The 24,778-nt window shown below is 37.4% G+C and overlaps 2 protein-coding genes across 3 annotated transcripts in view; both read left to right on the top strand.

Moving 5' to 3' along the window:
- atp9b (ATPase phospholipid transporting 9B) overlaps positions 1-10,854 on the top strand; it is a 53,077-nt gene extending 42,223 nt beyond the window's left edge. The window contains exons 21-30 of one of the 2 annotated variants that reach the window (XM_079591318.1): positions 761-850; positions 953-1,097; positions 1,284-1,348; positions 3,204-3,359; positions 3,495-3,559; positions 3,643-3,751; positions 3,906-3,963; positions 5,916-6,119; positions 8,470-8,502; positions 8,826-10,853. In XM_079591318.1, the coding sequence (XP_079447444.1) occupies positions 761-850; positions 953-1,097; positions 1,284-1,348; positions 3,204-3,359; positions 3,495-3,559; positions 3,643-3,751; positions 3,906-3,963; positions 5,916-6,119; positions 8,470-8,502; positions 8,826-8,962 (1,062 nt within the window). In that variant the 3' untranslated portion in view covers positions 8,963-10,853. Of the gene's footprint in view, positions 1-760; positions 851-952; positions 1,098-1,283; positions 1,349-3,203; positions 3,360-3,494; positions 3,560-3,642; positions 3,752-3,905; positions 3,964-5,915; positions 6,120-8,469; positions 8,503-8,825 lie in introns of both variants that reach the window. The other variant, XM_079591317.1, reaches the window with a different exon arrangement.
- An 8,860-nt stretch (positions 10,855-19,714) lies between these two features.
- The window catches only part of nfatc1 (nuclear factor of activated T cells 1), a 42,001-nt gene continuing 36,937 nt past the window's right edge, over positions 19,715-24,778 (top strand). Inside the window, exons 1-3 of the mRNA XM_079590059.1 lie at positions 19,715-20,090; positions 22,335-23,364; positions 23,490-23,649. Of these exons, the coding sequence (XP_079446185.1) occupies positions 20,072-20,090; positions 22,335-23,364; positions 23,490-23,649 (1,209 nt within the window). The 5' untranslated portion in view covers positions 19,715-20,071. The remainder of the gene's footprint in view (positions 20,091-22,334; positions 23,365-23,489; positions 23,650-24,778) is intronic.

Below are 24,778 nucleotides of genomic sequence, written 5' to 3' on the forward strand. Positions count from 1 at the left end.
ATAATTTAGGCTATGTTCAGACTGCATGCAAAAGTGGCCCAAATTTGTTTGCTCATATGTGACTCAGTTCTGTTTTGTTGCTGTTTTGTTGTTTCATTACATTGTGAACCGCGCAAACCACATTGAATCAGATTTTTCTAGATTCTGATTTGGGCCACTTCTATATGTGGTACTAAATCAGATACAGGTTGGATGTTTTGCAATGTGACCTGAATGGTTATATCGGAATTCATGCGACATTTATGTCATTAGATCACAGGCATCACAATTAAGTGCTCACGGGAGTCACTCCAAAGATTTTACATACCAGTAGTTCTTTGGTCACTCGGTTAATATGGAAGACAGCCGTGATGGTAGCCAGTGGAGGGACAGTGAGGTCTAAGTATCACAGTGACAGCTCTATATAAGCGAAACTCGAGGGAAATCTAGAAAAACTTTGCTCTCTTTCTCCACATCCTCGTCTTCATCCTCCTTATCAAATTTGCGGACTTCCATGGCACATTATAACTGAACTGGAAGGGCTGACTTCAGTGCTGACCTCCATGTTTACTTCCAAATGACAGTTTGCTGCGTGCCCAAACAAACAAAAAATCATATCTGAGCAATAAATAAAAATTGAGCATTAAGGCTTGCAGTGTGAACATAGCCACAGATCAGATTTGAGATTTCCATTCTATAGATCAGATTCCAATAAGTGGATTTGGACTGACAGTCTGAAAATGGTTTTGATAATAGGACGTGTCTTATGTATTTTTGGTAGGTGTCCAATAGGGGCGAGGCTCATCTGGAGCTGAACGCCTTCAGGAGGAAACACGACTGTGCACTGGTCATATCAGGAGACTCTCTTGAAGTAAAACACCTGAAATATTCCATATATTCAACACAATCATGTATGATCATTCAGGATTGATATACTCATACTGATTATATCTCTCTATGCGTGTCCCATCAGGTCTGCCTGCGGTACTACGAGCATGAATTTGTGGAGCTGGCGTGTCAGTGCCCCGCTGTGGTTTGCTGTCGCTGCTCTCCCACGCAGAAAGCTCAAATAGTTCGATTGTTACAGCAACATACAGCAAACAGAACATGTGCCATAGGTCGGTCCTCTTCGCTTCTCTCCTTAGTCTGTTGAGCTTTAAGTCCCATCATCTAGTAGCTGAGACAAAACCCACTTAAACCGAACTCTCTCCAAGCACATGAATCTTTCAGAGCGGTAAAGATGACTGTCTTCAGAGTGTCTTCTCATGTTTTCCCGCTATCATCTTTCTCATCTCTGTGCTCAGGCGATGGAGGAAATGATGTCAGCATGATCCAAGCGGCAGACTGTGGTATTGGTATTGAAGGGAAGGTAAGGTATTTCTCATTAACTTAAGATTGTCTTTTCCTGTTGCTGTAACTTTTCAATTCATCTTTAATGAACCACATTTTCCCCTACAAATAAATTCTCACTATCTTAATGTCTTGGTGTTTTACTTCTTTGCATCTAATTATTTTTGCTTTCATTGGTGATATCTTATATTGGTGATGCTCATTAGATTCTCACTGTAAAACAGACATTTTTAAATAATCTTCTTCCTCTTCCGCCATCGAAGTCTATGCAGCCCATAGAACCGCTTGTAGAAAAGTTATTTGATGTAGTCAAATAGTAGTAGTTCTTATAACATATGTGTTATAAGAAATTTGGCACACAGATTGAGGGCAGTCACCATAGCAAAAGTCTCTAACTCAAACCTTCTAACGCCACAAACTGTCCAAAGTTGCACTGATGTTTATGCTAACAACTTTTTAACCATAAGGGCTGGACACAAAATAATTTCCCTCGGATTCCTTGGCTCAAGATGATTCGGATGCAACCTGTAACATTTACGAAAAAACTATTTAAAAAACTCGTCATGCTGACAAAAATGTGTGGAATTTAGGTTGATTTGTCAAACCGCTTAGGAATAATGTGCAAATTACTTTGATGAAGAGCACACCAAAGTGGACGTGAGGCTATATATCCATAACTCTTTAGTGTATTCAGACCAAACTTGGTGTGTGTTATGACAACCATGACCAGTTGCATGTACCTGCACAGTTTTGGCACAGCACCACCTAGTGGTCAGGAGATATACATTTGTTTATTTTTTGCTTCTGAATATCTAAAATAATCTAAAATGGTCTAAGTATTAATTGTTGCAGTTGGTCTGATGCTCCCAGGCATGCTTGTATGATTCATGTCTTTTTTGTGCTTGGCCCCTTAATTGCTCTTTGCAGCTATATTTTTTTTACTGGGGATGCGCCGCATTTTCAGCCGCAGAAAATAGTATTTTCGTTTTTTGGCCAAAAGAGAAAAACTGCAAAAAATATATGCCGCCCTGCCCAGGTTTCATTCTCGCTCTAGCCGTTATCACTGTGTGACGCTCACCTCAATATTCTACTCTATGCACACTCTGCTCAGTTGGTCATGGCCCATGCGAATGCTCCACTCATGTACCGCTCATGCTTTTCGAAAGAAAAAAAATTCCGCTCAAGTGTTGCGCGAACATGAAATTTCTATTTAGTAGTAGACTTGCTTCTGTTTGCAATAGCCAAACTGTGTTGTAACATGGTTTGAGCCATGCTGGGCAACTCTGTTAAAATGATGCTACCCTCTCATTCACTGATACACTGATACGCTTATATATGAAATAATAATAGCTTTCTAGGACTATACATTATTTGGATAATTGGTCAAAAAAAAACTAAAAAATCTGTTAAATCTGATAGTTGCAAAGATCTAAATAAATACTAATATATTTAATATTAATATATTTTCTGTCTAATTTAACTGTGTTATTTTCAATAAAAGTGTGGTTATTTTATTGGCTTGTATTTTTTTTTAATTCATAAAAAAATTATATTAATACAATTATAGAAATTTTGTTAATTTTTAAAAAGCATTTTCGGTTTCAGCAAATGTTTTATTTTGTTGCATTCCTTTTTTGCTATTCTTTTTTTTGATTTTGAGGTCAAATGTGAAAGGTTTCGTTCCATTCTTCTTAGTTTTAGAAAACATAATTTACAGAGACATTTTCATATACAGTACCTTTAATAATTGTTCCTACCTAGTCTAAATAAAATGTATTTATTTAATAAATGATAACAAAAGAACAGTAACACTATACTATTTCAGAGTTCACATAAGTGCATTATGTCATTTTAAAACTAAACTTGTGTTTCAGGAGGGAAAGCAGGCGTCTCTGGCGGCAGATTTCTCCATTACCCAGTTCAAGCACATCGGCAGACTGCTAATGGTACATGGCCGCAACAGCTACAAACGTTCAGCAGCTCTCGGCCAGTTTGTCATGCACCGTGGCATGATCATCTCCACCATGCAGGTAACACACAGAGACAAGTAGAGCCTCATGTAAATGTTGTCATATAGTCTTCACTGAAGTGACCAGAGTCAATACAGTAAATTGGCTCGCATCTTGTGCTGACATCTTGATTTAAATTTGTGTTTTCCCGTTCAGGCTGTGTTTTCTTCTATTTTCTATTTCGCATCTGTTCCTCTATACCAAGGTTTCCTCATGGTGGGGTAAGTAAAGGCTACACGGCACTTTTGGACATCATAGTTGCCTTTTACCATGATTTCCTAACATTTAGCTTATTTGTTCCCAGTTATGCCACCATCTACACCATGTTCCCTGTCTTTTCTCTGGTGCTGGATCAAGATGTAAAGCCTGAAATGGCTCTGCTGTATCCTGAGCTCTATAAAGACCTCACAAAGGTAACAACATATCAGACATAATAACAGTAATCATCAGAACTAACCATCAGCTCAAATATCTGCATGATAAACATGGTATAAGTTATAGGAATGAAGGCATGAGTTTGTGTTTGCTGCATGACAGCGGTGCTGACTTTGGTTTTCCCTCCACTAGGGCCGTTCCCTGTCCTTTAAGACCTTCCTGATTTGGGTTTTGATAAGTGTATATCAAGGTAAATGGATGAACAATGTTGTTGTTATATTTTTGTTTGACTGTAAACAGCAACTCAACAATAACCTTTACTCTCGTCTTATGTTATGTTATTGTTTTTTTGGCATGAACTTTGTATCCTAGTTGGACCGGATGTGAAAATTAGACTGTCTAAACTTGTGAATTCTCAGAGCCACAGAAAGGGGGGATTTTTCAGTTTAAAGGGAATTAAATACATCAATTAGGGAATGTAATAGTCAATTATAATTACAATAATATATTGTTGTGCTGATACAATTATATATCAATATGTTGTGATTCTTTTTTTTTTCCTCACTGTACTTAGTCAATACTTCAGGTTCTTCTTCTTATTATTATTTATTATGTCTAAACATAATTTTATACAGTTCAATTAATAAAGAAGCAGGTCATAAATTATTATTTAAAACGTTAAAAAATAACTAATTTTAAATTGTTATAATATTTCACAATATTACAGTTTGTTTACAGTATTTTGATCAAATAAATGCAACCTTTGTGACCATGAAACTTTCAAAAACATACATTTTTAAACAAAACAAAACAACCCCAAAGTTTTGAATCGTAGTGTAAATAATCAATTTGTTTCAAATCCAATCAAGTCATTACTAAAATTTCAGGCAATTTAATCGAGAATTGTAATGGTATTGAAACGATCAAAGAAAATGAACGAGCCTGGTTCGAGTTTATATTTTTCTCTGAGTATTATGCTAGGAATTATTTCAACATCGAAAAGGTTTACACCAATTTCCTTTTAGGCTTAGGTTGGAATCCCAGGAGGAGTGATGCATGAGCAACCACCATTGTGCCTGGGTTCCTCCAGGTGGATTGTCTCAGTACCCAAAATTCACTGAACAAACATAAAAGAGAAATGTAAACTTAAAAAAGCCAGTCCAATCTGAGATAACATGACATATATAAACTAACCATAAACGGATACGTTCTCTTCAAATAGATCTGTGAACGTTTCATCAAAGATATAAACCTTGAAGCGCAATGTATCGTGTCTACCGCAAATTCAGCCGAGTTCTTTTCATGAATGTGATTTTCGGACCGCCGCCAGCTCTCACGCGCACACGGCTGCCTTATCCGCACTGTAAATCGATCCGCGCAGCGAGCAAGAGAGATCAGTGTCCCCGTCTGACAGCTCCTGCTTTTTAATTAAACCTTAATACAGAGAGACAAGAACAACAGGGAAATATGAGCAAAGATTTCATTTAGTCCAGAGAGTAACCCTGAGGAATGTCCTCCGTATGAAGAGAGGCAATTATGTGATCAGTTAGAGGCCATTAGGCTGGATTGCGCTGGCGTTTATGATTAAAATGAAAGCAGAGACGGTTACAGTAGGCTGAGGAGCCGAGTGAGCGTGGAGCCGAGTGAGTCGGGGTCAGGGCTCGACGCGCTCATGTGTGAATTGGGATCAGACCATGAGCGAGGGTCAAGAAATCACGGAAGAAACTCATTCTTGATGGACATCAGTAAACCTTATGGATTTGTCAGGTCTTGCAGTCTAAATGAGGATCTTTGATAGGATCTTTTTTTTATCGTTAGCTATTCCCGTGTTTCATTTAATAACCACTAATGTGTTTCAATGCACATGTTTTTATGCTCATTATCCCCCCGGTTAATGAGCTTAAGCCTAGTCCTAGACCTAGAATGCATGTTTGAGCTGTATCAACTGAACGCAACTTGCACTGACATATCTAAACATATGCGAGTGCCATTGTTTTGTCTCAAGATGCACACCAGTAATGTTTTTTTCTTTCTAAGGCACGTTTATAAAAGCTACTTAAATGTCCTAATTGAACTAAGGCCTAATCCTGGATTATTCTAAGCCCTGTCTGTGAAACCAGGCCTATAACACTAAACTGACATCTTAGCAACATCTCAGTCCTTGTTAGTTCAACTCAAACACATCTTCTGTCTGTCCACCAGGGGGCATCCTGATGTACGGGGCCCTGGTGCTGTTCGATCAGGAGTTTGTGCATGTGGTGGCAATCTCTTTCACTGCTCTGATCCTGACGGAGCTGCTGATGGTGGCGCTGACTGTCCGCACCTGGCACTGGCTCATGGTCGTAGCCGAACTTATAAGTCTAGGCTGCTACTTTGCTTCCCTCGCCTTCTTAAACGAATACTTTGGTAAGAACGGACAGCAGTGCAACACATTTTTTGAAAATTCTTATTTTATTGTTTAATTTATCTAAATGATTTAGCATATTATCGATATATTATTTACCTATCTACATGTTCTTCGCTTTAATTTACTTTTTAATATTTTCATTATTTTCATTTATACAGTGCATAATTATAATGCAAGTTGATGTTCTGATATTATTTTTTTTCCGAAGCACATTATACCAATTCCAAACCACATCAATCTTAATAACTACTATTCATTTTGTATTTAATCATTTGTAAGTGATATACAGGTAAGACTCGGAAAATTTGAATATTGTGCACAAGTTAATTTATTTCAGTAATTCAACTTAAAAGGTGAAACTAATATATTCTATAGACTCATTACATGCAAAGTGAGATATTTCAAGCCTTTATTTGTTATAATTTTGTTGATTATGGCTTACAGCTAAACCTTTTCACAATATTCTAATTTTGAATTTGGGGTTTTCATAAGCTGATTACAATCATCAAAACTATAACAAATAAAGGCTTGAAATATCTCACTTTGCATGTAATGAGTCTATATACCGGTAATATAGTTTCACCTTTTAAGTTGAATTACTGAAATAAACTTTTGCACGATATTCAAATTTACAGAGTTTCACCTGTATGATTGGTAAGGAAGGCTGGAAGTGAAAAGCGCCTTATATTCAGGTGTGCATAATTATCAAGCAGGTTTTCTTTTACAGGTAAAATGGGCTAAAGAAAGATTTAACTCGCTCTGAAAAGTCAAACGTGATTAAATGCTCATGAGAAGGTTGCAATACTATTGCAACACTGGAAATTGTTAAATTAAGGTGTGACCAATGGACAGCAAAACGCAGAGTCATACATAAACAAGCAAAGAAGAAAAGGCAAATGTTAACTGCAAAAAAAATGAGTAATTAGGGTAAATAATTCGGTGTGAAAGCATCAGGAACCCCTTAGTCTCCAGTGCCACTGTTTTCCAGAAGTGCAACCTACCTTGGAGTCCTACCAGGATCTCAAAGACTTTGCTAAGGGAAGGAATCCTGAAATATGACCCACACTTAATAAGAATCACAAGCTGAAGTGTTGTGAAATACATTTTTTTATTGGCTTTATAGACAGATAGGTTGGGAATGACTCTTGAGGGACCAGCACGACATCCTCCAGTACCACTGTTTGAAGAATTTATCTGGCAGTAACTTTTGAGAGTTGTTTTTTAGTCCATCTCCTACATCTTGCTCATTCAGACAGATAGGTTGTCTATAAACAGTCTTCATTCACGCTTAAGCTTGTAATTTATTATTAAATGTGGGCCATATTTCAGGATTCTTTCTGAAGATCCTGGTAGGACTCCAGTTGCAGGTTTGGAAAATGCTGGCACTTGAGACTAAAGGGTTCCTGATGCTTTCACGTCTACTGTAATTCTTTGCAGCTAACTTGTCTTTTCTTCTTGGCTTGTTTTTGTATGACTCTGTTGAACCAACGAGCGTTTTGCTGTCCATTGGTCACACCTTAATTTAGCAATTTCTAGTGTTGCATTAGTATGGCATCCTTCTCATGAGCATTTCATAATTTTTGGCTTTTCAGTGCGAGTTAAATCTCTTTGTATCCCATTTTACATGTACAAGAAAATCTGCCTAATAATTATGCACACCTGAATATAAGGCATTTTTCACTTATAAATGATTTAGTGCCAAATTTCATTGTAGTTATTAAGATATTGATGTGGTTTGGAATTTGTAAAATGTGCTTAGATAAAAAATATGATCAGAATACCAACTTGCATAATAATTATCCACGCACTGTACAGGTAAATTCAAACCAAGAATATGATTATATTGTCTATATATCCATCCATTTATTTGTCTGTCTGTCTGTCTGTTTATCTATTCACTTATTTATTTCTGTTTATTAATATTGTTTTTAATTTTAATATTAATTACATTTTTTTTTTTTTCTTGCCTAATTGATTTATTTCTTACCAGTCTGCCTGTTCCCATATATATATATATATATAGTAGTAGTAGTAGTAGAAGTAGTAAGTAAATTAAAAACACAATTCTTCTTAAAAAATGTATTCTTTTTATTGATTTATTGATTGAATATTATTCTATCTGTCTGCCTCTCTTCACCTTTAATGATATGGTCCGCTGGTCTGTTTCCTTCACACGTAAATAAAAGGCCAAATAAGTGAAAATGTCCTCTGTAACCGATGCCCTATAGGCTCCGGTTTCAGTGTTTCAACCAAACACACACATTAGTTGAGACTGGTGCGCTCACTGTAAGCTCAACTTTGAAGCTCTTTCTTCTTTCTCTCCATCTCTGTTTTGTGACTGTGCTTTAGGCATAGGTCGTGTGACCTTAGGAGCTTTCCTGGGTAGGTTTGTCTTTCCCCCGTGTTCTCTGTTGTTTCACCAGCCATCATTTCCTGCCTCCACAAACATATCCGTTCTCCTCCCTCGGGTTTCACTCTCGTGTGGTGTGGGCCCCTGAATGTAAAGGAGTCATTCAAATGTGCCGTAACCCCGTGATTACTCATTTTTCAGAACATTCCATCGTTGCAGTGCATCCCATCCACTTCATCCATAGCTTTTTTTTTTTTTTTTTTACGTGACAAAAGGCGCTAACATACGCCTTGATGATATAAACGAGCATGAGACCTGACGTTTGATTTTCTTCTTATGTTTTGTTTGTCTTCAGATATTTCGTTTATCACAACACGGGCGTTCTTGTGGAAGGTGTGCGTCATCACGCTGGTCAGCTGTCTGCCGCTCTACATCATCAAATACCTGAAGCGGAAGTTCTCCCCTCCCAGTTATTCCAAACTTTCCTCCTGAGCTCTCCATACGGCACGGTGTCACAAGGCATGCAGACACATTTATAAGCACATGTGACTGCTACATCAAACACTTTTGAAACGGATCTGATCCTTTTTTATTATCGCTGGATTTTATTCACCCAAAAATGCACAGCCTGATAATAATTTACTCGCCCTCATGTTGTTTTTGCTGTATTTTCTGTGGAACACAAAAAGAGAAGTTTAGCAGAATGGTCACGCTGCTCTTTTCCATACATTGGAAAAACTGTCATACTAAAATTGCACCTAAAACACAATCTTAACTTTTGTGTTTGATCTTAAATGAAACTCCTATCTGTTTGGACTGACATGAGGGTGAGTAAATAATGACCACATTTTCATTTTTGCGTAAACTATCCCTTTTTAGGTGTCAGCTCAAAAGTGCTTCATAATGCGGTTTATGTGCTAGTGACATTGTGATTTGTTTGTATATATGAACTTTGCCGTTGGACTAATATGAGTGTTCCTGTGCTCATCATTTAAAGATGGTGGGACAGTTGTAGGATAAAACGATGAGTAGTATTGAGTACTTGAAAAGGCTAAAACACAAAAAAGACAAGATAGAATAAAAGGGTTGTTTTGGGCACCCACACTGGAATGACTGGAATGGTCCCAAAACTGTCACTTTTTACTTACCGTAAATGTATGTCAAGGCAAAATCTGTTTTTTTTATCAAATAGATTATGGATTTTTAACTTTTTTTTATTGTTGGTATATAATGATACAATTTCATCTTTAATGAACGTAAAGTATTATTAGTATAATCATACCCATCAGCACTTTTCCGTCTGATTTTGGCAAATTTTTGCGTCGTTAACTTTATTATTAATGAGATCTGTGTGGGCGGGGCTTGGTAAATACCTGTGGTTGTGATTGGAGTGTTCTGATTGCATGAGTGTATACTGAAGTTGAATTCGGGCAGCTCTTGTTTCCTGTTGTGCTGTGGCTGCTGCTGCCATATGATCCTGCTGCAAAAAAAAACTGTGTAAATGTAAACCAGAGCACAGCGTGTGTTCTTACAGCGGGAACTATTTGTTCTGGGAACAACGGTCCTCTCAACCTGACATCCTAAATGACATTGTGTAAACTTCACAATCGACGTTTTGACATTTGACCAATCAAACTTGATTGATTGTGTGACTTGTAACGCCAAGTCATTGAAAACAAGAATGTACTTTTGTTGGATTGGTGTTATAAATGAATTATTTAAGATTGTAAAAACTGAATTGTACTGAAGTATTAGGATGCCCCGAGCTGCTTAGAGGTGCACTGTAATTTTTGCAATTCTTAAATCACCTATGGCACTTGCTCATCATCAGTTACTTTTTTATAGACAATGGCGCCATTTATTTCGGAGTTTCGCTATTTTTTGCTTTGACTGTTGGCTCAATAATGTGTAAGATCATCTTGCCTTATCTTTATGAAACAAGTCAGCTGGTATGAGGAATGAGTTTTATCATTCACTTTATTTTCTATACTGAGCGCGTGAGTGTGTGTTTACAATGCTGAATGAGACGATGCCAAGCAACGTGTGTGCCGTACGCTGTTCCTTTCTTGCCGGTGGATTCCGTTTGTGCTTTGAAGACGCGGAGTTGTACTGTACTCAGGAAAACCACTGATTTCTTACTATGTATAAACCTTCAGTTAACCCTGTAACAGCCTAACCACAATGGCTTATTTATTATTTGAGTATTCTGCTTTCGTTTCTCCTGCTTTTTTTTATTGACTGACACATAATGGAAAATGTGATGTTTCTGGGGCGTTACTGCGACTGTGCGTTCTCTCAGTGTCATCAGCACGATGGTTTTGGCAGTATAATTTAACATTTTAATGATTATTGATGTCTGATTATTAAAGAGCAATATGTTTCCATCTGGTCTAGTGGGTGCTTTTTTAAGGGCTCTGAATGTATACATTAGTGAACTATATTAGTGAATACAAAGTATACATTAGTGAACTAATAGGCACAAATCCCATGTATTTGTTTAAAGAGAAAACTATTACATGAATCAAATATACTTCTCTAGTATCAAATTGACTGTATGAAATGCAGCTAGTTTTAGTTATTTAATAAGCTTGTCAAATTAAAATGTTGATTTGACTTTATCAAGCTCGACCATTCAACTCTTTTTCTTAAGAATTGTCTTGTTTTTGGAGGGTTTTTCTATTATGGGAAATTTGAGTTATCAACTAAACCAACATTTGGTCCCAAACTCTTTGGTCCAAATAAGTTACAGATCAATGGCTGAATCTGTAACCCTGTAGCCATTTTTGTTTGATTGTTTTACTATCATACATTTTTTGTAATTTAATTGCTAGAAAATGAATACTGAATACCAGTTTAAAAAAAGATTGCTTCATATACACTCTTAAAAGGTTCTACTGTATATAGAAGGGTTGTGTCAGGAGCTTCGTATATAGAACCTTTTAGGGATTCCAATCATGGAATAATTTTATATACCGATATTTTGTTTTAAACTATTTTTAATTTTGATTAATTTGTATTAGTTAAGCAGCTCATAGACGTACCTAATCAGTTGGAACAAAATGAAATAAATGATTGCATAATACTCATGATTATCAGGTTAAGACATTTCTCCTTGTATAGAACTTTTTTGGCATATAGGGTTCTTTAAAATTGAGTCAAAAACCCTAGGGTTCTGAATAGATCCCCACCGATTTTTTATTTTTTGCTAAGAGTAGAATGTGAGTAAAAAAAGGTGTTCTTAAAAATGTATATTTCAGTTTCAGGCCCTTTTTTAGCATACTCGTGAAAAGTTTATTTCAAAATATGTCAGAAACGATGACAAACATACATGGGAAGTCGCAGTTTGAGTGAGTATAAGCTTGCATTTCTGAAATCTTTACATGACAGCACTGCTTAACGTACTGTGCCACACATTTATTTGTATGTATTGCTTCTCACCACTAGAGGGCGGCATTTACACAGTTTCACTGAAGACAAACTTTGGGCCCGCATGGAAACTACATCTGCTGGTAAGATTGCTGTTCAGCAATAGGCTTTCAGAGTTGTGTGTCCCAGGTTTCTGTCCACATGTAAAACATGCTATCGCTTGTAGTGTGTTTAGTCTGCTTTGTCAATTTTGCTCTTTATTTTATTTTAGTCTCTTTGAGGGATGTCAACATAATCTGATGTTATTGTAGTTTTTTGTATACCCAGACAGCAACATAGTGTCGGACCACACGAATCAGATGTGGACCGGATCTGGGCTGACACTATGTTGCTGTCTGGGTATTTAATCTGCATTTATATATATATATTTTTTTTAGGTATTAGACCAATATCTTCTTGGATTTTTACTTGGATTTTTCAATTAGATGTTCATCACCAGTCAGAAGAGTAGACACATTTGACTGAATAATCTAATCTAAAGTCTTTCATTCTTGAAATTAGCTTTGTAGAAAAATGCATATTATTATTATTATTATTATTATTGATATGGGTAAGTTGGATCAGATAGTGAAGGAAAAGCATCCAACAAGTGGCTTACGTACCGGTATATGAACATCTCAGATGATACAAGTCCATGTAGAGATATTGTGACTATTTTTATAGTTTATCTTATATATACACATACTGTATATATTCACTATAGTGTAAAAATTAAATGCAAAGTAAGTCATGAAAACATATGTTCTCCAAAAAAATAAGTTAGGCAATTTCAACTTTTTTAAATAACTCATATGCGATTTATTCAACTAGTCAGTTAAATATAATTTAAGTTGAAATTACTTGTACAACCAAATTGATTATACTTAAAAATGTAATTGAACTTTTTTTTTGCTAAATGTTTTTGAAAAAAGTGTGCTCACCAAGGCTTAATTGGAAATAAAGGGAAAAAATATTGTGAAATATTACAATCTAAAATGTGCTTTCTATTTTAATATGTTTAAATATATATATTTTTAATCTGTGATGGCAAAGCTGAATTTTCAGTCTCTTTACTTCAGTGTCACATGATCATTCAAAAAATCATTCTACTTATTTGATGCTCAAGAAACATTTATTATTATTAATGTTGAAAACAGTAAAATAATATTTTTTACGAATTCTTTGATGACTAGAAATTTTCAAAAATCAACATTTGTTTGAAAAAGAAATCCTTTGTAGCATTATAAATGATTTTTAACTTTGAATTGCATTGTTTTGATGTACAAAAGTAGTAATAAAGAACAAGCAGGTGTGTCCAAACCTTTGACTGGTTTATTGTACTTACTGAGATTATCAGCCTTGAAACACACAGACAATGTTATCGAGCCCTCCACCCAAACTCACCCACACACACTCTGTAGAGCAGGAAACGTGTGGTTTACTGCGACCCCGCTCTAGATGTGATGGTCCACTGACACTAACATGCCAGGAAGCTTTCCCTTTCATCTTATCTGTCTTTCTATCTTCCTCTCTTCCCCTTCTCTCTATATCTCCATCTACCTTTCTTCACTTACATCAAAACTCAATTTAGCTGTTCCTGCTTTTGCTTAAAATGACCCAATCCGCTGCACGTGCCAGTATAGAGTCTCCACCCTTTGATGTGTTTGTGCGCTGGACATTTCCGCAGAGGTTGTGGGGCAGTTGTGTTGTTTTATCAGCCACATGTGGGGCACAACACGCGTCACACTGTTTTTCTGCGGTCTCTAGAGTGTCTGTTTTTCCAAAGCATTGTGTTTCCTGTAGGTGGACACGGATTTGGGATACTCCTTTAGCTAAGCACTTTCTGTTGATGAAAACCTTCAGCTCTATTTGTCAGAATTATTTCTACAGTGAACATGTCATCTATCTATCTATCTATCTATCTATCTATCTATCTATCTATCTATCTATCTATCTATCTATCTATCTATCTATCTATCTATCTATCTATCTATCTATCTATCTATCTATCTATCTATCTATCTATCTATCTATCCATCTATCTTTCTATTGTTCTGCTTGTCATTCTATTTGTCTATCATTTTGTCTATCTATCTATACATTTTTCTGACTGACTATCTATCTATCTATCTATCGATCTATCTATCTATCCATCTATCTTTCTATTGTTCTGCTTGTCATTCTATCTGTCTATCATTTTGTCTATCTATACATTTTTCTGACTGACTATCTATCTATCTATCGTTCTATCTATCTATTGTTCTATCGTTCTATTGTTCTATCATTCTGCTTGTCATTCTATCTATCAATCTGTCTATCATTTTGTCTATCTATCAATTTTTTCTGTTTGTCTGACTGACTATCTATCTATCTATCTATTGTTCTATCTATTGTTCTATCTATCCATCTATTTTTCTATCGTTCTGCTTGTCATTTTATCTGTCTATCATTTTGTATATCTATTAATTTGTCTATCTATCGTTCTATCTATCTATCGTTCTATCTATCTATCATTCTATTGTTCTATCTATCTCTAGCTATGGTTCTATCATTCTGCTTGTCGTTCTTTCTATCTTGTTCTATCGTTCTGCCTGCCTGTCTGTCTGTCTGTCATTTTGTCTATAATTTTTTCTGTCTGACCATCTATCTAGCTGCATCTATCGTACTACAGTATATCATTCTATCGATCTATCTGTCTGTCTGTCTGAAAGTCAATCATTCCGTATCTATCGTTCATAAATCATTCTATCTGTCTGTCTGTCTTTCATTCTATCTATCAATCTATCTGTACTTTAAAATGTTGTGTTTTGTGATGTTAAAATTCTCCAGAATTCTTGCAGGCAAGACTGAGAAGGTCTATATGTTTTAACGATTAGGTATAATTGTTTTTGCCGAGTTTACTAAGTCACATGAAAGTTGGGGAATGTATTCCCAAGGGCAGCATTTGCTCAATACCACTCTCTTAAAAATCTATTGAAATGACTTTCCTGCCATTTGTTGCTCAGCTCGCTGTGTTGTTGATAAGTTAGTCACTGTTGTGTCTGGACCCCACAGTGGAGCTCTGGGCAGAGGGTCTGTGTTTGCTCACTCAGCCTGTGGGAGCCAATGAAATCCCTCCCCTCTGGAACACAGACACAGTTGCCCGGCAACAACCTTACACAACAGGAAACAGACTTGGGGATTCCGTCACTGTGCCGAGTCAAAGAGAGCATTCAGTGGAGACAGGAAGCCCCAAGGTACAGCGGGGGGGGGCAGTTCTATAACCAAGGCCATGTCATGTAAATACCACCTCAAATTGCTGTTGCTGTTTCTACTTTAAGCACTTTATATGTTCATCAGCTTACTTTTAAATGTGGTCTGGGTTTTATGACATGGACTCATAAGGCACTTCGTAAAAAGGCTAAAATAACACATTTGATTACAATCCCATTGTGACGCAAAAAACAACATGCTTTTCTTGTTCTGCATTATCGTCTTTGCATAGTTTTAGCCATGGTCACGTTTAAAAAATGATACATATTTTCAGTTGCTCATGGAGCCCTAGTCATCTGAAATTCAACGTCTGCATCCAAACCTGGTTTTATCTGTTTTATCTATTAAGAAGAAGAAAAAAAAAAGCTGGAACCTTGAGGTCTTTTCCAGAAGACCACCATCAAATCAGTGTCATTCCCAGTATACTCACCCACAACTATGATGATGAGGCCTGCCAGCCAGACGGAATAGTGACTTGTAAGAAGAGGTGAGTAGACCTATGACATCAATGACTCCCCCTTTCTTGACCAATCACGCCACAGACAGAGGAACGGTTTGGGTGCACATGGGGTTTGAATGTGGTTTTGGTTTATTTTAACAACTTTTAAACGCTGACACATCATTAGTGATGCACATGCATATTATGATTCATACCATTGTTATGAGTGTGCAGTCTTTTTTAAACATCTCCGAGACAGACAATTCAACATCTGTGGCATTAGTTATGGACTCGTGTTACATAGTCCCTAATGTCTTTGCCGTCTGTGGCGTGCCATGCGTTGATACATATATTGCGTTATAGCACATTGTCGCCCATGTATCCTGTTTGGAAACACACCGGTAATTTGTCATTTGTGTATTCTTGAAAACCTTATAGAGTAAACAGCAGTGCATCATGTTGACACACGAGCCAAGCTAACCGCATTATCACTCATTGTATTATCATTATCATTAGCGTTAGTAGTTCTTGAAGTCATAAAGTCACTGCCACTCCTGGCCATAGCAGTTAATAAGGTGTCTTTCGAATATAAATGAGAAATGTATGGCTAAATTTTAAAGTCCCAGTGTTGTAGTGTGAGCAAACCGGCTGACCTGCCTTTGTGGGCGTCTAATCAATTATTCATCTGCTCTCTAGAATACTTCACTCCGATTGGTCAGTCATGCCATCCAGTAGTCTGATATCCACTGTCCGCCATGGCGTGATTCCGCTATCCAGAAGCGCAAAACCGCCAAGTCTGCGATTCTATAGATTTCATTGAATTACTGTTTGATGTTATCTCTCATCTATGATTTTTCTGATCTACGCCTATAAAGTCTGAACTTTTTCTTGACAAGTGACTGTGAATTGACCAATGAAATCTGGTGGGCGGGGTTTACATCAAGGTTTCTCGTATGCATCTGGAGATGTCTAAAGCCTATGGCTGTGTCCACTCCTAATATAGTGCATTATTTGAAGGCACAGCCTTTTGTAGTGGTTTCCGAAACAATAGTGCACATTATTGGATGCACTCATTCTGTCCCATAATGCACCGCAATAACAAGTGTGCAACCTATACACCCAGCTTGTACCAAACGCTGAATTCCCATGTCTTTTTAGAAGATGGCATTCAAATGACCTCTGGTGACTTCAATTCATTTTAGTAATATTATTTTAATAGTGTATATTTTTCTTTGATTTTTCAGAATTTTTATTGTAATTCACGGTAACACTGATTTTTTTTTTTTTTTGAACTTGTAAATAAAAGAAAGATTATTAGAGTACGTTTTACAAGAAAAAGCTATTTCAGTCTTTCTATTTCAAAAAGTCCCATTCAATTGAATGGTACTTGCCATTTCTTTGTAATTATTTGTGAAATTTGCTAAAACTGATTCAAAGTAAATCCTACAACCACATTTTTACAGTGTGAAATAATAAAACTACGGAGCCCTGCACATGACATGCAAAAATAAATAAATGAATCGTGTGCACAATTTACTAATTTGTTCCCTCATTTTATAAACCGTGTGCACGATATAGCAAATCAATGGAACAAAATAGTACATTGTGCGCCCACCATTTTTTTTCTGCATGTCATGTGTGGGGCTCCGTATAAAACAATTCAAAGCTTAAATCAATATTTTATGTCCATGTCTTTACTTATTTGCTAAGCAGTCATTGTTTTTTGTTTTGTTCAGTCATTGCATTCAGTTTAATAATGCTGATGTAAGTTTAAATCTAAATCCGGTAACATGGACAACAAAAAGTCTTTGTAGGAACTATAAAACACACCAGCTTTTTTGGCGTATACTGCAAAGCTGAGGTGAACAAAATATCCGGAACTGTCCGGCTGTTGCTTAAAAACCCCTGCCCTCAACAAAGGGCAGACAGAGTGGAAAAACGACAGGCCAACTGACGTAGAACTAGGCGCACGTCAATCAGCACAGTTAGTGCTATTTATTACCTTCAGCCTGGAAGCTGTGTTTACTGCGGCACGAAGCTTGCTTTCACATAGCTGGGGAGGACAGGGAGGCCCTGCCCACATCCCCTCAAGCCCACTTAGGGCCCCTAACCAGTGGGTGAGAGCTTTCCATGAGGTCAAACAAATACATTTGACCCACAGAACAGCAGGAGAGAGAGGACTGTAAGAGAGGGTAATGGCACAATTACCATGTTCCCATGATGAAAGAAACAGCTAGTGTTTCATAAATGCACTAATTCCTGATGCAATTATATATCATCCTGTGCGTGTGAGGTGAAGGCTATTTGGCTCCCTTTTGTTACTCGACCTGGATGAATTCTTGGTGGGGGCAAACACTATGCAGCTACTTCAAAACATGCCCATGTCATTAGAGAGCTTGCAATGCTCAGCCACGTAAAAAAAGAAGCTATTTTTTGCCTAATGAGAAGACCATACTGTATTTGCAGATTATTTGCGCAGAGATTAAAAATACAGACTTATCTTTCTTGAACATATATTCAAATTACACAACGGTTAGGGTTAATTGCATGAATTATAATTGTATGAGAACCCTTTACATTGATGCAAACATTTGCCAACATTTCTTGGCTTTAAAAAAAGTCCTGGATGATTTCCGATGACGCAGCGAATCACACCCCACTGGAAAATTGTCAAAACCGAAATCATAGTTGCCCGAGCTGCCAACAACATCTTGTGATTTTCAGATCCCATTTCCCTGCACTGTGATGTCCTAAAAAAAAAACAACTGGAGCTGCAAGTCTGTTTATTCAATCACTATCAACGCACTGCTGTTGCTACGCGAGGATCCGTCTATTGATGGGACAAAATATACAATTAGCATGATAATGGTTTCTTTAACTGCCTTTGTTTTCAAAACGGACACATTTGATTTCCCTTTATTTCCAGTAGATGCACATGTGCACACACTGGCTCTTTCACTTTGCATTTTAGCTATAGATCTTTAACGCCATATTTAGTTTTTGACATGGATGAAAACGAGGCTGTGAGAGATAGAATTACAATGAATTTCAATGGATTTTTAACAACATGCCAATTGTTAAGCTGACGAAACGTCTTTCAGAATTTTTTTGTCTGTAGACAAAACTCCATGAAACAGTTTCAAAAGTTGTGAAAATTACGTGAACTAGGACCTTGGTACAGTGTAAAGACTGCAAGTCTATCCCTCGCAGCCTGGTTTTCATCTGTTGAATTCAATATGGCGTCTAATCTGAAAAAGATTTGTATGCGAGTCGTTCATTTGAATCGGTTCTTCTTTATGAACCTCTGCACAAAACTGGTCTAAAAAGATTTTTACACAAATCAGACTAAACGAATTAACAAATCAGTCTGAATCGGTAAAAGGGCGGCTCTGGAGGTTTAAAAAAAAAATTATTGCGTGCGGCGCTTACATGTCCAACTTGCAATGATTCTGGTTTATGTGTGGTTAGCACCAAAACTCGTTGAACTGAAAGCTGTCTCTTTTGGTGTAATTACCCAATAAATTAAAAAACTAATGAGGTGAAAAGTAGGTTTACTTAAAGAAATGTTGACTTAAATATATGACTTTATAATAATAAAACACAATTGGGTTTAATGAATAAGTAGCCTATTTTATTAGCCCAAAACATTTCAGCCAAGATAATTTAGTAGCTAGTATTTATTGTAAATACAAGTGATTTTTTGATTCTAAATTAGCTAAATTATGGCTTCAACTGGGAAATTACATTTTACATCTTTTTAAAATAACCTGCTATACCCGAATAAACTCATACTAAACAGTCATATTTACCTTCATATGACTAGGCTATACTTGAACGTTTTAGATAATGTAATATTCAATGCCAGGATGTTAGGGATATTAAAAACCCGCTGAATCATTTTTGAACCGGTTCTTTAAAACAAACTGTTCGAAAGAACCGATTCTCTGAAATTACATTGGACTTCGCTTCACAAGCAGATGCGCATGCGCACACGGCCAGCTCTTTTGCCTTGGGTTTCAACGACTCCACATCTGGAAATGTTGCGAGGAGAGAATCCCTCTCTTCATCTGCCGTTGAGCTTGAGACGTGGTGCCTGCGTCACTCCATAGAGGGGCGGGGCTTCTCGGAGGTGTTTCCCGGCTTTATATAGATACAGAGACCTTTCCATCGCAAAGCAGTGCGTCACCAGAACCCCTGGAAACTAACATGCAAGTCCAGAATAGTAAATATAACGAGTTAGAGAAACTGAATTAAAATAAGATTAATAATTGTTCTGCGTGGTTATTGCATGCGCTTTTAAAGTGCTGTCTATCAGATCATTTGATCTTTCAAATAACTTACAGTTTTTACGTGACTGGAATACACCTTTATTGCGGTAGAAGTGAACATTTTTTATCACAGATATCTGGAGTCAACATTATACTGGGACATAACACGGTGATCGGACACTGCGTTTTGGGAAAGTGCGTTGAACTTGGTGTGAGTTCACTCTACACTTCGCAAGCATGAAATCGGCAGAGGAAGGTAACGTATAAGAAGATTAAATGCAACTCACACTGTCGTATTTCACTCGAACGTGTTTCTGTATCATTGTTAGGTATAAAATATTAGCCTAATATTATCGAACCGTCATAATAATGGATGCACGTTTGCTTATGAGTTTACCTGTAGTGATAAAAAAAAAAAAAATCTACGATTGCTATCGTGCACTCAACCATTAGTATCTGTTACTAAGGGAGACTTGGGAGTGTTGTAACACTGTTGGTTTCAACGTCTCTAACGCAATGTCGTATTATGCCATGGCTCTCCAACTTTGACATAACGTTCCCATATTTGTCTGTTACAAATTAAAGTAATTTAGAAATGTACTGTATGTTCCTAAACTGTGAAAATGAATGTTAAATACAAAGACTGCTGTTGTAAACAACCTCACTAAAGAGGTGAGTTGTAACAGTGGGGAAGATAACACTGATAGAAAATAGACTTTTTACTAGTTATAATTATTATAGCATATCACTACCCCAACTTATATTTATAGCAAATAAAATACAAAAACAAGTATAGGAATAGGATAACAATTCTAAACCTATATTGTCTCGTTTCTCTGCAATCTTTATGTGTCCTAGGATTTTGGAAAGTTGTTGATACCTCCCAATGTATGATTTTGATGATGCATTTCATCCCAGTAGCTCATTTCCGAATGGTTATTGGTGGTTACAGCTCAACCTGTGATCAGTTTGGTGAAATTGAAGTTATTTCTTATGCAGTCGATGGACTGAATGAGTTTTCCTTAGTTTAAGAGACTGCAGAAGGGAGTGGGCCGGACGAAGATGAATAAGCAGGGACGTTATTTAGATTGTGGGTTTTTGCATCCCTCTCTTTGCAGCAAATTTGCATTTCGCAAGATAACTTACATTATAGTTCATAATGACAGCTCTTATACAACAAAACCAGTTCTCATTTTTTTTTGGCTGAAAAAAAATAATAACTTAAACCAGCTTTAAGATGGTGTCCTGGTCTTAACTGGTTTAAGATGGTCTCCAAGGTTGTTTAGCTGGTCTTTGAACCTGACCTGCTGGAAAGTGCCTAAAACCACTTTAAAACCAGCCAACAGACCATCATAACAAAGCTGGGAGACTAGAAAACCTGCTTAAGCTGATTTAAGGTGTTTTATTTCAGCAGGGTTACTAATGTACTTTTAGTAATCAGTAATTTAGTACTTTTATTTATTTTTTAAGCTATCAGAATCACATGGTGTAGCTATACTTACGGCTTGCTTACAAAAATCTAATATGTAGTTGTTAACTTGATTCAAAAACGATACATACATTAGGGATACATTAGCATGCTATCAGTATCCAGGGTGCTGTGTTGCGCTGTGGTCACATTTTCAAGTATCCGTGTTTTTAATCGTCCTCTAAAGTAGCGAGAAATCATTGCAAATTTTATTGCAAGCAGAGCCAGTAGTGAGACTGCGCCAGTTTGGGCTAACTTACATTACATATATTTCCACCAGGTTGGACTCACTGACTACACTGGCTCACTCAACTCGCACACAAATAAAAATAAATGCGTTCAAAAAAAATTCTGTTATCAGTAAAAATATGTCTTAATGGGATAGTAGATGTACAGACTTAAAAACTTGAATAGGCCAGATGACGCATTACTACTGCTTTTTCAAATGTTTTAAAAGTTTTTGGATCAGCTAAAATTGCTAAAGTGGTAAATGATTCATCTTGTACTCTCCAGAAAGCACTAAGCATTTGATTTTTTTTTCTCTAGTCAAGACATCTTCTCTTAGTCATGTTGCACTTCAAATGTTGTGTTGTTCTCGAATCTCAATATATACATTGCATTGAAGCAAATGTTTGCCCCTGCTTTTCGACAAAGATTGCTTATGAGTATTGGTTTTCCGTCTGGTTTTGTCCTCAGGAAGATATTTTTAACGCTTTGTTATTTTTGGCCTGGTATTTGTGTATCACTCACCTTGCTTCCTCTGCAGAGGTTGTGGCTTTTAACCACTAACGTTGTTTTTTTTACTCACAGCTATTGCTAATAAAGAGTAGAGTGTCTTTTTATAATGCCACCATTTTATACAAATCAAATGGCAGTTCATAAAAAATAAAAAGCTATTAATTAGAGGTGGAGGATTGTAAAAGTGCAGCTTTATGCACATTCTTCAAGAAATATCCTGCACCTATGCTCTTTTGTCTCTGTAGCTTATTTTTTTGTTGCAGTATCTCATGAAATTCTGATTGCACCTTACAGATGCCTACGGTTACAGCCAAAACACCAGCATTTCACTTCCTCTGAGCAACCCCTGCCCATCTTCCCAGTACCACAATCTCCAGACCAGCCCTTCATTGTCAATATCCATCAGTCAGCCATCCTCATTCTCCCCTCAAGATGACATGAGCTCGGTGGGCTACTTCCAAACATCCGGCCCCCGGTCCAATGGAGCTCCCACATTGGAGAGTCCACGCATTGAGATAACGGCTTACGGGCAGTTCCCCGAGGATGAAGTAGAGGAGAACAGCGTTCCCGTGGCCAAGCGACTCAATTCCATAGTGACATTAACATTGCCAAGTATCGACGGTTATCGTGATCCCACTTGTCTCAGCCCGGCAAGCAGCGTGTCTTCTCGTAGCTGCCATTCGGATGCATCGTCATACGAATCGGGCTTCTCGTACAACTACGACAACTCGCCGCAGAACTCGCCCTGGCAGTCCCCATGCGTCTCCCCGAAAGGTTCCTCATCGCTGCAGTCCTGCACCCTCGGGGTGTCTCCGCGCCATTCTCCATCCGGTTCTCCCCGTGCCAGCATCACAGACGACAGCTGGATTGGCACCAGAGGCTCTCGACCAAATTCTCCTTGTGGCGGTAAACGGAAGTACAGCTTTAACGGCGTCCACTCGCACAAGTACCACCCGTACTCGCCGAATCAATCCCCGGGGCTATCGCCACAAACCTCACCCCGTCTCAGTGTGACTGAGGACACCTGGCTCGCCAACACCAATCAGTACACCAACTCTGCCATTGTCGCCGCCATTAATGCCCTCACCACAGATGGATTAACAGATATTGGGGAGGGGATCCCTTTGAAGTCCCGCAAGACCAGTCTGGAGCACAGTGCCTCGATGAACCTGAAAGTAGAACCAGGTGGAGAGGAGACAGGATCCCTGGAGCTTTGCCAGGATGACTTCTCAGCACGCCTGCCCTTCAAAAAAGAGACCTACTGTAGTGGCTTCTTGGATGTACCCCAACACCCATACTGGTCCAAGCCGAAGCCTTACATCAGGTTGGTTGCATATAAACATTTTTTTAATATTCATGCACAAGTAGTTTGCTCTTTTGTCTGTGCTAACCAAAGTTCTCTCTCTCTCTTCACCTCATTATTGGACTCTCTCACTCTTATTCTCGAAGTCCATCGTTGCCTGCTCTTGATTGGCAGTTGCCTTCCAGTTCAGGGCCGTATAGCCTACAGATTGATGTCCAACCAAAGTCCCATCACCGTGCTCATTACGAGACTGAAGGCAGCAGAGGGGCCGTGAAAGCACTAGCCGGGGGGCATCCAGTGGTCCAGGTACAAGTTCATAATCTCTAAAACGCAGTAGGGTCTCTCAAATGCATAGTTCACTCTGTCATTATTTATTCATCCTCATGTTGTTCCAAACCTGTACAACTTACATTCTTCTGTGGAATGTTTCAACTGGTTTTAGGATGATGCAGGAACTGATTAGTTAGAATAAATTCAAAGTTTTCTAGGTTGATCTCTGCATGACAATTTAGAAAATATGTTATATACAATAGGTAAAAAAATAAAAGAAAAAAAATAGAATAATAAAAAGTTTTTAGGGTAAGATTTAAAAAAAAAAAAAACAGTAATACTGTGAAATAATATTGCAATTTTAAAGTAACTGTTTTCTATTTTAAAATGTAATTTATTCCTGTAATGGAAAAGCTGAATTTCCAGCCATTACTCCAGGCTTCAGTGCCACACGATTATTTAGAAATCATTTTAATATGCTGATTTGATGCTCAAGAAATATTTATTATTATTATAAATGTTGAAAACAGTAGTGCTGCTTAATATTTTTTTCTTAATTTTTTTTTTTTTATTTCTTTTTTTTTTTTTTTAATATATATATATATATATGCACTTTAAAACTGAAGCTGCCATTCATTGTGGAAACTGTCAGAGAATGGTCTTATTTTTAACTATTTATTTATAGTCAACATCCTGCAACATCCTCTCCATGTACTGTACTATGGTAGTATATTTTCACTCTCTCATTGTTTTTGTTTTTGTTCATGTAAGGGAACTTCCTTTTATTTGTTTTCTCTAAAGTCACAGTGACACACTGTGATTTAAACCCTTATATTGTCCGTTCTGCTGCCAGTTCAGGAAGTGTGAGTTGAGGTCTTCTGATATTTCACAAGACTGCAGTGTCTTGGTGTCAGTCCGTTCTGCTCATCGGTGAGTCACACACCTCATTTGCGTTCGTAGCTGAATCATGGGTATTCACTGCTCCAGTTGGTTGCAGATGCTCCCTAATGGATAACAGAATTCCTAAAGACAGGAGTCGTGGTTTAATCTGAAAAACATCAGTGTGGTTGGACGTGACTCTTGGGGTATGCGGACCACAGTCTCCACGACCACTTTATTTACTAAAATCGCTGTTAAAGGTGAACTCAACTTTTCAGAATACATC

Source organism: Phoxinus phoxinus (assembly GCF_949152265.1).
Source record: "Phoxinus phoxinus genome assembly, chromosome: 19".
In the NCBI taxonomy this organism is placed as follows: domain Eukaryota; kingdom Metazoa; phylum Chordata; class Actinopteri; order Cypriniformes; family Leuciscidae; genus Phoxinus; species Phoxinus phoxinus.